The sequence below is a fragment of the Oryctolagus cuniculus genome, chromosome X (assembly GCF_051225735.1).
Source record: "Oryctolagus cuniculus isolate XC-2025 breed Fujian yellow rabbit chromosome X, ASM5122573v1, whole genome shotgun sequence".
Lineage (NCBI taxonomy): Eukaryota > Metazoa > Chordata > Mammalia > Lagomorpha > Leporidae > Oryctolagus > Oryctolagus cuniculus.
Window position 1 is genome coordinate 111,571,187 of NC_142888.1, and position 16,353 is coordinate 111,587,539.

At 40.4% G+C, this 16,353-nt stretch overlaps 1 protein-coding gene across 13 annotated transcripts in view; it reads left to right on the forward strand.

The window, feature by feature from the left end:
• PHF6 (PHD finger protein 6) overlaps positions 1–14,557 on the forward strand; it is a 63,376-nt gene extending 48,819 nt beyond the window's left edge. For 3 of the 13 annotated variants that reach the window (XM_070066648.2, XM_070066650.2, XM_008273227.5), the window contains 2 exons: positions 845–974; positions 1,309–4,454. In XM_070066648.2, the coding sequence (XP_069922749.1) occupies positions 845–974 (130 nt within the window). In that variant the 3' untranslated portion in view covers positions 1,309–4,454. Of the gene's footprint in view, positions 1–844; positions 4,455–4,524; positions 5,174–13,996 lie in introns of those variants that run through there. The other 10 variants (XM_089324174.1, XM_089324176.1, XM_089324171.1 and 7 more) reach the window with 6 other exon arrangements.
• The last annotated feature ends 1,796 nt before the right edge of the window (positions 14,558–16,353 follow it).

The following is a 16,353-nucleotide window of genomic DNA, read 5'->3' on the forward strand; positions in this document are numbered from 1 at the left end:
AGTGTGATGTCAAAGTGTCACTCCAACAATTGTTAGTTTTAAAAGGTCAAACCTACCTTTACTGTGGAGAAATCTGGCCATCTAACTACCATCTTCATCATATGATTAACCATGGCATCTTGTGGGGGCACATTGAAAAAGTCGAACCTAAAAGCTAACCAAGCCCTTAGACTTTATCTCCAGTTTATAGGTAGTGAAAGGAAAGCAAATGAAACTACCAGATTTAGGTGAATCTTGAATATGGCACACATGACAAGCTGTCTGATATGATCTTGTCCCAAAACGTCAGTGATAGAAAAGAAATTGGAAGGATCAGTGTAGATCAGGGCAGGCATAGCCAAGTGTCATACTGTTCACTGGTTCATGAACGTGTTTTAGTACAGTGAAGGTGGAAGGGCATTTGAAGAGTTTGAGTAAAATTATTTCATGAAATGTGAAGCAGAAAGCAGCAGTAAATAAAGAATGCATTTCCAGACATGTGATTCTAGGTTATATATAATAAATTTAAAAGTTGTTTATTTAATCTGTGTACCTCAAAGTTAATATTTTTTTCAAGTTGGCCAGAAACGTTTGCTTTTAAGCTCGTTAGGTGGAATGAAGAAGTGCCTTGTAACTGTCATCTTCCACTGGAGATTTTGTTTCCAATATTATCTCAATACTAGTGTGCTTTCCTGTCTTTTAGATAGAAATGGACTTGTAACTGTTTGTGGAGTATTTTTAAGTGTGAATGAGGAAACATATTTGAAATGAGCACCAACCTCATCCACCAAGGATGGCATAAATGTATTCTCATCAACAATGACAAAGCATTTTGAGGTTTTTTTTTTCTCTTTTATCGTCGTAGACTGTATTGTAAAAACCATAGTGGAAACGATGAAAGAGATGAAGAAGATGAGGAACGAGAGAGTAAAAGCCGGGGAAAAATAGAAATTGATCAGCAGCAACTAACTCAGCAGCAACTTAATGGAAACTAGGTATGAAAGCTAATTATATGAGATCTGTAGTCAGGACACAGTACACACTGATAGATACATGTTGAAGTAATGGTATACAGTAAGATCTTTAAATCCTATTATGTTTAGTTAAGAGCATGTGACTGGAATGCTGAGGATTGTGTAGGCTTGCCTAGTTTTTTCTTTTTTTTTTTGACTAGCCAGTTTTGTAACTGTTAACACAAGCTATCTACTTTATCAATAGATGTAGTTTTAATGTCAAATCGATAATATATTCTCACTCCTCAATAACATTATGTTGATTATATTCCCCCCAAGCATCATATTTTACATTTCTTTATCATCTTTTAAACAGGTTCATGGGACAGAGTTAGAAAACTGGGAATGAATAAGACATCCATAACTACTATTCTTTTTTTCACTGTTTTCTAAAATCAAAAAGGGTTTGTAACTTTTTACTGCCCAACTCTTAGATCCTTCATTGAACTGCCTAAAATCATCTTGTTCGTTTTATGAGCCTTCGCTAGACGGCTGAGTTTGACGTGTTGATATTACATAGCTGTAGCTTGCAGTTTCTGGGACACAGTTGAAACACTATTAACCCTGTGTATAGTGTCAACAGTTAAAGTGGGCCTCGAATGGAGTAAGCTATATTTCTGGACTGAACAAATTTCTGCCGTTTAGAGTGTTTGAGTTTGTTTAGTGGATTGATGCTCAAGGGAAGGCATAAGCAGATTTTACTTTACAATGCAAACATGCGCTAGGGGCAACACGTGATTTGTGGATATTTTTTTTTCCACACTCAAGTAACGGAGGCTAAAACTGAAGAGAACTTTTCTTTTTCTCTTGGCTTTGCCAGCACATACTAAAAATCTCATCCAAGAAGTGTGCTGAAGCTTTTCATTGGGTTCCTGTTAAAGTTGTTCTCCCTGATCAGCTCGGACTTGGGCAACTGCTGATTATAAGCTATTAGCTCCAGTGCTTATGCCAAAATTCTCTTGACTGTACACCTCTTCTCTTTCCATGTCGTGCAGAGAGCTTCTGGCAAAATGATTGAATCCTTTCAAGTTTAAAGTAATGTTTGGCAACAGCAAATTAAATTTCTTTAAGATTTAAAGGGTTACCACTCTCTAAGGACTCGAGACACCATGTCTGAAACCTGTTCCTCTCAAGTGCCCTGTTGTGTGGAACACTTCACATATTGGCCCAAAGTGTGTAAGGAGGTGTTGTGTGCTGTAGGAGTGAAAAACAGTCTTTGCATAGAACAGTATTTATTTTTTAACTTTGTGACCACTATTTTAGAAACCTTATTTAATATTTGTAATGTTTTCAGTCATTGCTTTGGTTATCTGTTAAACAGGCTTTTGTGCCCTGCTTCTCTCCTGGTAGGGCTTAGTATTTTATTGATCATCAGAATTGTGTATGAAAGCCTAAGAACCCAGCTTTTTAGAAAGGATTTTCACACCGGTATTTCTAGCTTGTGATATTTTCTTCTACTTACCTGCTGAAGCGCATTTATATATTTCTTTATGGTAAAACCAAAAAACTTCAGTTGTGATCTGCCTGATAGTACCATAGCACCTCAGTACCAAGGGTAGGAATTTGATTTTTGGATTGTTAGTTACTCTTCCACAACAAAGCAGATTTGCAAATAAGAAATTACCATGTTAACTAGACTGTACATTGAAATAGTCTGCCGCTGATAGAACAGCATTTTGAAAACGTTAACAGGTGGAAAATTACACTGTGCTTAATGACTGAATTTTTAAACTGCTAGTCCCTTAAAACCATATTTGTAAAGTGTGTATTCACACATCTATGTAAAACAAGGGACTCAATGCTTGCTTTATTTTAACCACATTATATTATTATTTTTAGAAGGAAACTAGCTTTAGTAGTGGGTTGCCCTGTATGTTTTATCCTTTTGCTCTTACTATGCTGTCATGTGTATGTGATTAATTTTCAAAATTCATCATGACTTGAAGTGCAAGGACAGATCTAGATGTTTGTTTACCAAGCTATGTGACTTTTCCCAAAGGATCTGTACTTTATTTCCTTACAACAGCTTGAAAACCATTGTTTTTTTAAATCTTTAGATCACTGTGTCTACATCATTTGTATATTGTGTGCCATAGAATTTACCCATGGAGAAACAGAGCTCCTTCATTTTTGGACAACTACTGTAATGACTTTTTTAGGGAAAATGGAAGGTGCCCAGGGGGTAATCATGGCCAGTCAATAATTATGTAAAGGACTTCAAATACTATAAGCTGTCAGTTGATGGATTTGTTATGTAGTAAAATGTATGACTTTGTATGGCTTTTTTCAGCCCTTTCTCTGCCACTAGCAACCAGAATAGCACTTTACCTTTTGGTTGGCTAGACAAGTGGCTGACTACCTGTTTTCCTCACTGTGGTGTGATTGGCTAAATCATCTTTCATTACAAAATGGAAATGTAAATGGAAGTCACATGAGAAATCATCTTTGGTTGTAAATCTCCAATATATTGATTCTCTATCCATGTTTTCGTCACATGCTGAGTAAAAGTGCCTTACAATGTAAAAATTGTACAGTACTTCTGTTCCCAAGTAGCATCATCATCTTCTGGGTAGTAATTACATTGTGGTATTAATATTTAGAAAAATGGACCTCAGCAGTGTATTTACTGTACATCTCTTAAGTCCTTAACTGTAGTTTTAATAAGCATGACATTTGATAAGTATATGACATTTACATCATTTCAGAAATACTGCCATTAATGTCTTTTATGCATATTTTAGCCTGAAATTTTGAAGCGTCTTTTCTTCCTTTTTTTTTCTTTTTCTTTTTTTGTTTTTGTTTTTGTTTTTTTTTTTTTGTTATTGATATTAAACAGTGTAATCTTTGCAAGCGTATACTGAAGATTATTCTGGAGCATTTATTGCCTTACCAGAAATGTTAGTAAGAAATGTTCTTTAGAGTAGAAAGGTAGACTTGAGTTTCTATACTTTAATAAGAGCTCTTTGTTCCTGGGGGGAGGGGTGGTGGGGAATTTTACTTTCATCTCAATTAATTAAAAACCCACAACTGAAATAAATTTTATTTCAAGAAGAGCGATTTTAGAGTTTCAGACAGTACTTGCTCTGAAATACGTGCTACTCAAGACATTAAAGGAGTAATAAGTTTTATAGGTCTACTATTGATGCTGATTCTATGTACTTGAACAGATGTGTGAATCTCAAATATCTCAAAGCAAAAGACAAAGTGTTCTAGAGTGTTGTTGCTTTTTTAAAAAGCACTAAAGTTTGACCAAGGCATACAGTTTTGTTCTAACAGACATTTAGGTTAATTGTAAAGATAAGGAATGCATCCTGGGTCAAGTATCAAACATTCCTCTCATGTTTGTATATTTTGTTCCTGTTATATTGGCTTTATTTTCAAGATTGTAGTTTGTAGTATTTGTTTCCTTTTATTGGTATTCTTGCATATACTATTCATTCAATAAATGAGTTATGACTTTCATAGTTGTATGTCTTTTTTGTGAGTGTGTATAATGAAGTGTATTTGACTTTTTGTCTTGCTTTATTTTTAGGTGAAATGCCTAGTTTGTTTAATAACTTGTTAAACACATATGGGAGAAGGAAAAATGTGAATTTGGATTCATCTCAAAGTTTCACAATAGAATGTTTTTCTCATGGAGAGAAACAGCAGTCTTCTAAGAACAAGAGAATTTCATTACATCTTGGTTCTTTTATTACATGGTTCAGATACCTGTGGCTTAAACCAGATCCTTTGGAACCTAGTGAAAAACCGATTTTGAAAATGAACAAACCAAAACTGCTAGTATACCTTGTCTGATTGGTAATAGGAGTGCAGGATTAGTAGCCTTGTTACAAAGGGATTCCACTTTACAGATTTAAATTAATTCCCAATACCATGAAAGACTTGCTTCTAGCACAGGGCTCATATGTTGAGGTTGGTCATATCCAGGGAAGAAATCAGTTTTCATTAGTGTAAGGTACTTGTTCCTTACACACAATTCCTAACCTGCATTCTTGCATGGAGGAAGAAATAAAATCAAGAGATCAATGATTAATGTTGGAACATAGGATGATGAGGTGCTTTGCTACAAATGCTGTCCAGTAGTGGCTGCACATTCATGAATGAGTGTATGTATGTGTGTGTGTTTAAAAATAATAAGTCTCATTTTCATGACCACAATAAAAATATGGAAATGTGGAGTTATGTGGTGACAGCTTTTTCTTTTGTTTCCTAGCTGCAGGCACTGGCAATTGTTGAGGTCATTCCAAAGCATGAATCTGGTAGAAGTTCCTAGGAAAATCCTATGGCCAGCAAATTAGTCTGCCTTTTTAAGCAAAAAACCCAGTCCTTCTTATATTTAAATATCAGAGTCTTTAGTTGCAGAGACAAAGTGCTGCAGTATACTTACCTTTGCCTTTTTCAGATCGTGAGGGAACAAGGCACTAAAGATATAAGGACGAATGTATTTATGATTTTTACTATGGATATGGAAATTATAAAGCCAAATAACTATGAAAGTTAATGATGACATTTGGAAGTGTTGCTCTGTAGCGTGAATGTACTTCATTCTTTGTACTGAAGTTTACAAACCAGACCTTAGTCCATGCCAGAGAGAGCAGACCCATATATTTCCAGAGTATACTTTTGTACCTCTGCAGCTCTAAGTGTGTTTTCATGTGGGAAGTTGGGGCAGTAGTAGGGAGAGAGGGAAAATAAAATGCAGCTGGGCAAAGAGTAAGCCAGCTCTGCTATGTGGGTGATACTCTTTAATAAAGAGACCTGCATGACGACAAAAGTACTGTTGGAGGGGTAAACTTTTTTTTTATTTTTTGCCAGGCAGTTAGACAGTGAGAGAGTTAGAGACAGAGACAGAGGGAGAGGTCTTCCTTCCGTTGGTTCTCTCCCCTAATGGATGCTACGGCCAGCGCTGCGCTGATCCAAAGCCAGGAGCCAGGTGCTTCTCCTAGTCTCCCATGCGGGTGCAGGGCCTAAGCACTTGGGCCATCCTCCACTGCACTCCTGGGCCACAGCAGAGAGCTGGACTGGAAGAGGAGCAACCGGAACAGATTCCAGCGTCCCAACCGGGACTAGAACCCGGGGTGCCGGCGCCACAGGTGGAGGAATAGCCTAGTGAGCAAGGGCACTGGCCGCGGGGATAAACTTTTAAAGGGATCTGAGAGACAAGGTATTTGAGAGTATTAGGAGTAGCAAGACAAACATGAAGTGCGCTTTAAGATGCCATTGAATCACGGTGATTTCTACAAAGGTTAAGGTGCTTTTTACTACATTTAAACTCAAAAGTATTCACAGAGTTTTTTACTTATGGAAATAATATATAGCTATAGAAAGGAGTAAACTGTTGATATATGATACAATGTGGGTGAACATTGAAAACATTATGCTAAGAAGCCAGACATAAAAGGTCGCATATGCTATGAGTCCGTTTACAGGAAATGTCCAGAGAAACTTATCCATAGATAGATTAGTGGATAAAGCAAGGTGAAAATTCCCCAGCGCTTCTCCACAGGCCTACTCCCCAGAAGGACTGGCTATGTATCCTGTAAATGCTCCTGTGCGTGTATAGCATATATACTTTTTTTCACATAAACAGCATCATACTCCTCCTACACTTATGCACCTTGTCTTTTTCACTGGAACACATTGCAAGGTGTCAGTACATCTTGATTTCTCACCTTTTTTTTAGCAGCTTTATCTAGTATTTCAGCATGTGGATGAACTGGAATCAGTCTTTCCAGTCTCCCAATCATCCTCATGTTCTTATGCTAGTAATTTCTTAAGCTCAGTTTCCAGAAGTAGAACTACTCAGCCTAGGGTTTGTGCATTTAAAGTTTTTTTAAATGTTTTATAAAGATTTATTAATTTTATTTGAAAGGCAGAGGGAGAGAGAAAGCTCTTCCATCCACTGGTTCACTCCCCAAATGGCTGCAAAGGCCAGGACGGGGCCATGTCAAAGTCAGGGGCCAGGAGTTTCATCTGGGTCTCCCATGGTGCACAGGCCCAAGGAAACCCCACTGCTTTCCCAGGTGCATTAGCAGGGAACTGCATCCGAAGCAGAGCAGCCAGGAACCAACGCCCAGATGAGATGCCAGCGTGTTGTGGGTGGCAACTTGACTCGCTGTGCCACAACACTGGCCGCAACATTTAATAGAACATAACATTTTAATAGAAGTGGCCATCCAAAAAATTGTACCAAGTTAACAATAGTCTAAGATTAAGCTTGTCATCTTCTCCACTCCAGAAGAGTGCGTCTGATTGAAATATGTGTGTTTTAAAGTTATGTGCCTTTGGGCCGGTGCCACGGATCACTTGGCTAATCCTCCACCTGCAGCGCCGGCACCCTGGGTTCTAGTCCCGGTTAGGGTGCCAGATTCTGTCCCGGTTGCTCCTCTTCCAGGCCAGCTCTCTGCTGTGGCCCGGGAAGGCAGTGGAGGATGCCCCAAGTGCTTGGGCCCTGCACCCGCATGGGAGACCGGGAGGAAACACCTGGCTCCTGCCTTTGGATCGGCACAGCGCGCCGGCCGTAGCGGCCATTAGGGGGTAAACCAACGGAAGGAGGACCTTTCTCTCTGTCTCTCTCACTGTCTAACTCTGCCTGTCAAAAAAGTTATGTGCCTTTAAAAACAAAACAACACACTCTGTAGGAAATACTGTGGGGTTTTGATTTTGTTGTGAAGCCCACTTAGACTCTGAAAGTGACATATGAAATATCTTTGGGAAATCAGGTATTATATTTCATTTGTGAAAAGGTTAAATCAAAAGGTTGTTTTGGGGTGGGCACTGTGGTGCAGCGGGTTAAGCCACCACTTGTCTGAACGCTTGGTTTGAGTCCTGGCGGCTCCATACTTCTGATCCTGCTTCCTGCTAATGCACCTGGGAGGTAGTGGATGATCGCCCAAGTACTTGGGTCCCTGCTGCCCTCATGGGAGATATGGATGGAGTTCCAGGCTTCTGGCTTCGGCCTGGCCCAGCCCTGGTGTTTGTGGGCATTTGGGGAGTGAACCAGCAGATGGAAGATCTTTCTGTCTCTCCCTCCCTCTCTGTCACTCTGCCTCTCAAGTAAATCTTTCAAATTATATCAAGTCTGTTATCTGGCCATAATAGAATGAAACTAGAAATTAGTAACAGGAGAGATTTTAAGAAATTCACAAATACATAGCAATTAAGCAGTATGCTACTGAATAACAATAATAAGCGTTTCCTGTGAACTTTGAAGACCCTTGTGATAACATTACAAAAACAAGTTTAAATGTTTCACCACTAACGCACCTTTGATCATGTTTCCTCCCATTCATTTTTTGTATTTATTGATAAGTCTTTAAGGAGGGGCAAAAAAAAAAGTAACTATACAAGAGAGTTCTTTTGGTGATAGTACTGTTAGCAGTCGTGGGAACTGGCGCTGTTCTCACTTCAGAGGTTAGCTAGGCAAATTAACACAGGCTTATTTTCCAATGTTCCTGATCCTTAAGTCCAATAGGCTTATATTCTATATTTAGTGTTGATTTAGTATTACCAGGAAGCAGTAATTCTTTGGACGCTGCTCTCATATGTTCTTGGTTAGAAAGCCAAAGATAAGTAGTTTCTGACCGTTTACAGATCAGAGAGCTGGAGTTTTTGGCATTATCCTCAAATCAACTTTCTGGACATCCCTTGGCAAAATTGTCCTTAAGCATTTCAACTTATCTCATGGATCCAAACTGCTTGGGACAGCTAGCCAATATGCTGGGGGTGCAAACAACGTTAACAAAAACATGTTGCTTGGGAAAAAGGCTTGACAGATTTTTCTTTCTCCCTAGAGAAGAGGCAGGGTAGAGAAGAGGGAGAGCAGCTTTAGGCAGCATTTAATAACAGGTCAGTCCATTCCATGAAACGAAAATGCAGCCAACAGTTTGTAAGCCACTTCCTAGAAAGAACACCACAAAACTTGAAAGGGTCCTACCTGGGACACCGGCATTCCGTATCAGAGTGCCTGAGTTCAAGTCCTGGCTCAGCTTCTGATTGCAGCTTCCTGCTTAGGCACAGCCCAGGAAGCAGGTGATAGCTCAGCTATTCATGGGAAACTCGAATTGAGTTCCCAGCTAATTGGCTTCAGCCTGGCTCAGACCCAGCTGTTGGAAGATCCATCTCTCTGTTTTTCTGCCTTCCAAATGAAATGAAATGAAGTAAATACAGAATTTTAAACAGTCACATCCTTTTTTTTTTCTCTGACAGTCTCCTGGAAGCACTCTTACCTTAATCTCCATATCTGTAACCACCTCTCCAAGACCACTCCTTTTCTGACTTATCTCCGTACCTTAAACGAGGGTTTCCCGAGGTCCTCATCTTTGCCATCTTGTATTATTCTCAAACCCATCACCATCACCACAATCTGCTGCTATGGCTCTCAACTATGTGTTCCACAGTCATGTCCTCCAATCACTGAAGCTCCATGCTAAATATTTATTAATTTCTTTGAAAGGCAGAGTTAGAGAGAGAGAGGGAGAAACAGATCTTCCACCTGCTGGTTCACTCCCCAAATGGCCACAATGGCTGGAGCTGGGCCAGGTCGAAGCCAGGAGCTTCTTTTGGGTGTCCCATGTGAATGGCAGGGTCCCATCAATTTGGGCCATCTTCCACTGCTTTCCCAGGCACACCAGCAGGGAGCTGGATCAGAAGTGGAGCATCCAGGATTCAAACCAGTGCCCATTTGGGATGCCATACTGCAAGCAGAGGCTAAACCCATTGTGCCACAGCGCTTACCCCATACTGAGTCTTAACTGATCTTTTGTTATTATTATTATTATCCTCTTAGTCTATTTTGCTTTTGTTGCTTGTGCTACTAGGTTCATATCCAAAACCTGATTGCCTAGGGGCAAGCATTTGGCGGAGTGATTAACCTCTTGGATACCAGCATCCCAAATTGAAGTGCCTGGGTGTGAGTGCAGCTTTACTCCTGTTTCCAGGTTCCTCCTTCTGCGCATAGCAGGTGATGACTCAAGTAGTTGAGCTGCCACCCATATGGGAGATATGGATTGAGTAATTTTAGTTTTTTTAACAGATTCAATATAGTCCATAGGTATAATTCCAAGAATACAATATTCTCTCCCTCCATTGTCTTAACTGTTCTTGGCATTTCTACCCCAACTGCTGGCTGCTCAAGCAGAAGTCCCAAACTAAATTGTTCTGACCTGGATTTTCTCTCTTTTCTCAGTGACACTCAGTGAGTCATGTTACAAGTGGTCTGTTTTGGTCTCCACATCCACTTGCTAAATCCCCCCACCCCCCACCCCAACCTCTCACTCTCTCCTTTGGCTCCATCCTCTCCACTCTTACTGTTGATAAGCTAGTGTGGATTCTTCTTTCTGTTTTCATTTTAACCTTTTGCCCACATTCCTAACCTCTCGTCTGTGCCTACTAGTCCCTTCATTTTATTGGGCAATTCTTGGCTTTACTTCCTTAACTATACAGTCTGGATGTGATGATGCATGACTTGTATTATCTCTTGGCGCCTCTGGCCTCAACTTCCTGCTTCTCTCAGTTCTCTTTAACCCATGCCCACCCTTACATAGGGGGAAGGTGACTTGCTTGAGAGATATACAACAGGGCACACTGGTGTCACCACAGATACCTGGTGGATGGTCTCGGTTCTCCATATCCGTCTTCAGTCCTGCTTACTTGTCTTTCCTATTATCTTTAGAAACTATTACAAACATATGCGCACCAACTCTGGATTTTGGTGCTCTGGGTTCAAATTCCATGGATGTCTGATTATGTACTGAACCTCTCCACCTCCATTATATGTCAATAAAATGCAGATGAAAATAAGACTTGACTCAGAGATTTGTGAGAATTAGAGGCAGGAACACAGACTCAAGACTCCCATCCCCCAGTACACTGCCCCTTATACCTGTGTTTCTAAATTCTACCTTTTACTCCGATTCTCACATAGAATTCTTCTGAAAGTCAAATCCTTGCTTTACATCTCCACTTTTTATTTTTTAGCACTTGTTTCTCAACCTGCTGTACTCAACTTCTGTCCCATCACCTCCACTATTCTCCACTATGCTCAAATTGCCCCCAGCAAAATGCACCGATGATTGTAGTGGAAACCAGTGAACGTTTTCAGTTCTTATCTTTCTTTTTGACTCTATTTGATGTCCTTGACAGTACAAGTGCTGTCATTTGGTCATGTATTAATTTGCTTTGGCAAATGACCCATGAATAAAAGTAACACATTAGATGATAGGATCAAAGTTAGAAAGTTCTGTCAGCTGGGACTCTTGGTGTACTAGCTACCTACCACCTTTCTGCTAGCACATTGAATAGGCACATACAGAAAATGTAGAATTTTCTTGGCAAAAACCCCTAGATGTAAGGGTGGGGTGAACCGTAGGCACCAGGGAGGTAAAAGGGTGAAAGAGAACTGAGAGAAACAGGAAGTTGGATAAGCTTATTTTGGGTGCAAAGAAATTTTGAAACCTATGCAGTTTTCATAATACTCTTTTCCATGAGCTTTTCGAAAAATCTTTGTGTGCAATCTTTGTCAGAAAAGTAAATGTTAAAACGCATGCCTAGTTATAAAAAAATCCATGAAAATCACCAGATGAATGATGGGGATACCAAAAGCTGGATGATACGGAACACTGTAGTCAACATTCCAAGCCCCATATCCAGATGGAGTCGGGTGGCAGACGGCTGAACACTGGTGGTGCTCCCTTTCTCCAGGACTCCTTGCTTCTTTTTTTTTTTTTTTGACAGGCAGAGTGGACAGTGAGAGACAGAGAGAAAGGTCTTCCTTTGCCGTTGCTTCACCCTCCAATGGCCGCCACGGCCAGCGCGCTGCGGCCGGCGCAACGTGCTGATCTGATAGCAGGAGCCAGGTGCTTCTCCTGGTCTCCCATGGGGTGCAGGACCCAAGCACTTGGGCCATCCTCCACTGCCTTCCCAGGCCACAGCAGAGAGCTGGCCTGGAAGAGGGGCAACCGGGACAGAATCCGGCGCCCCGACCGGGACTAGAACCCGGTGTGCTGGCGCCGCAGGCGGAGGATTAGCCTAGTGAGCCGCGGCGCCGGCTCTCCTTGCTTCTCTTTCTCTGAATGCCACCTGCCTTCTACTCAAACACTTCTAGGGACTGCGAGCTCAGCCCATCTCGCAGTTGTTCGGTTCTAGTCCAAAACCTGCTGCTTCACAACTTCCACCTGTTGGTTCTCCCAGTTCTGCCCTCCAAGAAAGCCCCACAGGCGCAATGTGAGGTGGACAAAATGAGGGCCTCCTAGTCTCCAAGACCTCGGTTTGAATTCTAGTTTTGCCACTCATAACTAGTAACCCTAAGCAAGGTACTTTTCCCCTTCTCTCAGCTTCAGTCCCCTCTCCATCTGTCCAAATCAAGGCAATATCCCTTAAACCACTGGGCTGTCTTGGCCTAATACAGAAGACAAAGTGATTATTAGTGAAATTACCTGGTTCATAGCAGATAACAGTGCTTTGTATTCTTTTGTTCTTTTACTGTGTGCTTTTTTTTTTTTAAACAGAAAAATAATTGCTGTACCCTGTTCCACATAGTGATCCTTCCTCCAGGTAGAAAAGAGAAGCTTGACTCTGTTCAGTTCTTTTTTATTATTATTCACAGATGAATTGAAGCTCATTACACATAAATTAGAAAATAAACCCTATGGAAGACAGTATAGAGATTCCTCAGAAATCTGAAAATAGATCTCCCATTTGACCCAGCCATCCCACTCCTGGGAATTTACCCAAATGAAATATAATCAGCATATGAAAGAGTTATCTGTACCCCCACATTTACTGCAGCTCAGCTCACAATAGCTAAGATGTGGAATCAACCCAGATATCCGTCAGCTGGTGGCTGGATCAAGAAAATGTGGTATATATACACACATGGAATACTACTCAACCGTAAAAAAGAATGAAATCCTGTCTTTTGCAATAAAATGGATGCAACCAGAAACCATTACGCTTAGTAAAATAAGCCAGTCTCAAAAAGACAAATATGTTTTCTCTAATATGTAGCAGTTAATATAGAATACAAAAAATGTACAGGAATTCAATAGACATCTTGTCATTTTTAGAACCTGTGTATACTCCTGTGGAACTGTGGTCTTCATACTTTTTACTTTTGAATATTCTGTTAGTGGTGAATTAAGCCTGTGATTATAGAGTAGGTTAAAATGATGTCTTTGCAGAAATTTAAGAAAAAAAGGAAGGAGGGGGGTTGAGGGAGGGAGAAAAGGAGGGAAGGAAATATGGTTATCTTCTTAGAACAGTACCTATGAAATACATGAAATCTGTTCTATTTATATTAATTTAACATTTTTTAATTAGAAAATACAGATAAGTAAAAATAAAATTTTAAATCTCCCATGATCCTACTAACCATAATAGGTCACCATTGTAGTTTTTGAAAATCAGATGTGTCTATGCATATATAGCTCTATATGTTTATTTTCTCAAAATTGGTTCATTTACCTGTTAAGTTGTATCTGCTTTTTTCACTGAAAAATTGGAAACATCTTATTGGCTGCATGATCACATGGATATACTATAGTTTTGTGGATATACTATAGTTTACTTAACCATTTCCCTATCCTTGAACAATTAAGCTTTTCCAATTGTTGTTATTTCACTACTGCGAATGGTGCTGATCTACCATGGAGAAATAGCAGAGACGCCAAGACTGAAGGACTCTACAGAAACGCTGGCGTGTACTCCTCAATACAGTGTCTTGAAAAACAAGGAAAGACTGAGCAACTGTTTCAGATTAAAGTTTCATTAAAGAGGCATGACAACAAAAAGTAATGCTGAATCCTGATTTGGATCCTGATTCAAGGAAACAATATTTTGTCTGCTACAAAGGGCATTTTAGGGACTATTGGCTAAATGTAAGCGTGGATGGAAATGTTGTATCAGTGTTAATTTTTCAATTCTGATCATTGTACTGTAGCTATATAAGAATACCCTTGTTCTTAGAAAATGCATACTGAAATATTTCATGTGTTCAATTTCAGTGGTTCGGGAAAAAAAGAAGTGTTTATAAAAAGAGATAAAGCAAGTGGGGCAAAATGTTACAAGGTGTTGACTCTTGGTGAAGAATATACAAGAGCTCTTTGTGCTATTTTTGCAACTTTTCTGTAATTTTTGAAATTGTTAAGCCTACCAGCAGAAACAGCAGCATTTCCCAAGGGAGTCTGAAGAAGACCCAGAACTGGGTTCGTCAAAGTCAAGATCAGAAGCAAGCATTGGGCAGACTGGGGGGCTGGGGAGGGTGATGCTCATCAGGATGTTTAAAGAACCACGTCAGGAGGAAAGCGACCAAGTGTGTTTGGATCAGATGGACTACAGAGAACTCTTCTTCACTCCCCGGTACTCGGGGGATCCCCAGCCTCTCCCACTTCAGCGTGCCCAACACTGAGGAGAGGGACTTCCTGAGCTGTTGTCCCCCTTCAGCTGCCAACATCTTGTTGCGTTTGTGTTTCTTGTCATTTCCCTTTTTCATTTGGTTGAAGCAATATTTTTTTTCCTTGTGGGACACATGGGTAATAAATGTCTCAAACTGCTGCTGAGCTGAACATTCTTGTGCATAGTGCTTTTTCTTGTTGTCTGATTATTTCTTCTAGACAAATTCCTAGAACAAAAGTTCGTAAGCCAAAGAGTTTTGTGCGCATTTTGGAAAAGCCCAGTGACTCACATTACTAAACATCTTGCAGCACATTTTTACTGCAGATACATTACCCAGCTTCAAGAATGATCAGCTCTTTCTCTTCCTTCCTATATACCCCTATCTATTCCCCTCTCACATACATCAGGGTTTATTTTCTAGCAAATCTTGAGATTTCACTTCATATATATATTACACTTTTATGAAATAAAATCGCAGTATTATTACTGGACCCACCAATTTTTTTAAGGTTGATTTATTTTTTTTGAAAGTCAGAGTTACACAGAGAGAGGAGAGGCAGAGAGAGAGAGAGAGGTCTTCCATACGATGGTTCACTCCCCAAATGGCCGCATTGGCCGGAGCTGTGCCAATCCGAAGCCAGGAGCCAGGAGCTTCTTCCGGTTCTCCTGCATGGGTGCAGGGGCCCAAGGACTTGGGCCATCTTCCACTGCTTTCCCAGGCCATAGCAGAGAGCTGGATCAGAAGTAGAGCAACTGGGACTCGAACCAGTACCCATATGGGATGCCGGTACTTCAGGCCAGGGTGTTAACCTGCTGTACCACAGCATCAGCCCCTGGACCCACCAATTTTTAACAGTAATAAACTTCATTGTCTTCAAACACCCAGTGTTTAAGTTTCTCCAGTGGCAACTGCTCTGAAGTATTTTTATTCTTACCAAACTTTCCACAAACTGGGGGATGGAAGCAAATACGCGTTCTTGAGACTTTGTTTGAAAACTTCTTAAGATCAAAATGCACTTTATATATAATTACTGTCTATATATTATTTGTGATACAAGCTTATTAATTATTAATTAATGCTTTATTAATTAGCTTTACACTAATTTAACTTCCCCCAAACACTTAAGAATATAAGGAAATACAACCAAATAATAGAGATTTAATACAATTGCTAGATAATTATTAGAAAAATGTGTCAGATATTGTGCCTTTAAGAGTCCACATATGAAGTGGAAATAGAAACATTTCTGTATCACTTAGTTTTATAAAATTTTACCTGGATTCAGCTAAGCAAATTATTATGAAAATGACTTACCCTAAAAGGAATTGTGTTAACTAACTTTTCAGCCTTACAATGAAATACCTGAGAAAACTAACTTGATGAGAAAAAAAGGTTTATTTGGCTCACAGTTTTGGAGGTTCGTTTCCAGGATCAGGTGGCTGTACTGGGTTAGCCTCTGCTGAAGGCGTTGATTGTGGATCATGGAGTGCAGGGAGGGGAAGGATAATGTGGTGGGTGACCCAGGAAGCAGGAAGAGCGGCTAGGCTGACCCAGGCCTTTATAACCAACACTCCTGAGAACCACGTTCTTGGGTCACAGCCCCGCCGGTGGCTTAAGGACCGCCCATTAGGCCCAGCTCTTAGACACCTTAATCGGACTAAGCTCCTACCTCCAGGGTTTAACTGTGGGGGTTTGAGAGCCATATCCTTTGTAAACCATAGCAGGAATTGATCAAGAAACATTCATTTGTTGCTTTCTACAATTTCTAACAAATAGTGGAAGTTAGTCTTACGTACACAGTACATGGTTATCATTAACATTATTTATATTCATGCTGAGGCTGTTCTGTAAGGTGTGTCTTCTATTAGAAATGTATTTCTGGGCCGGCGCCGCGGCTCACTCGGCTAATCCTCCGCCTGCGGCGCCGGCACACCAGGTTCTAGTCCCGGTCGGGGCGCCGGATTC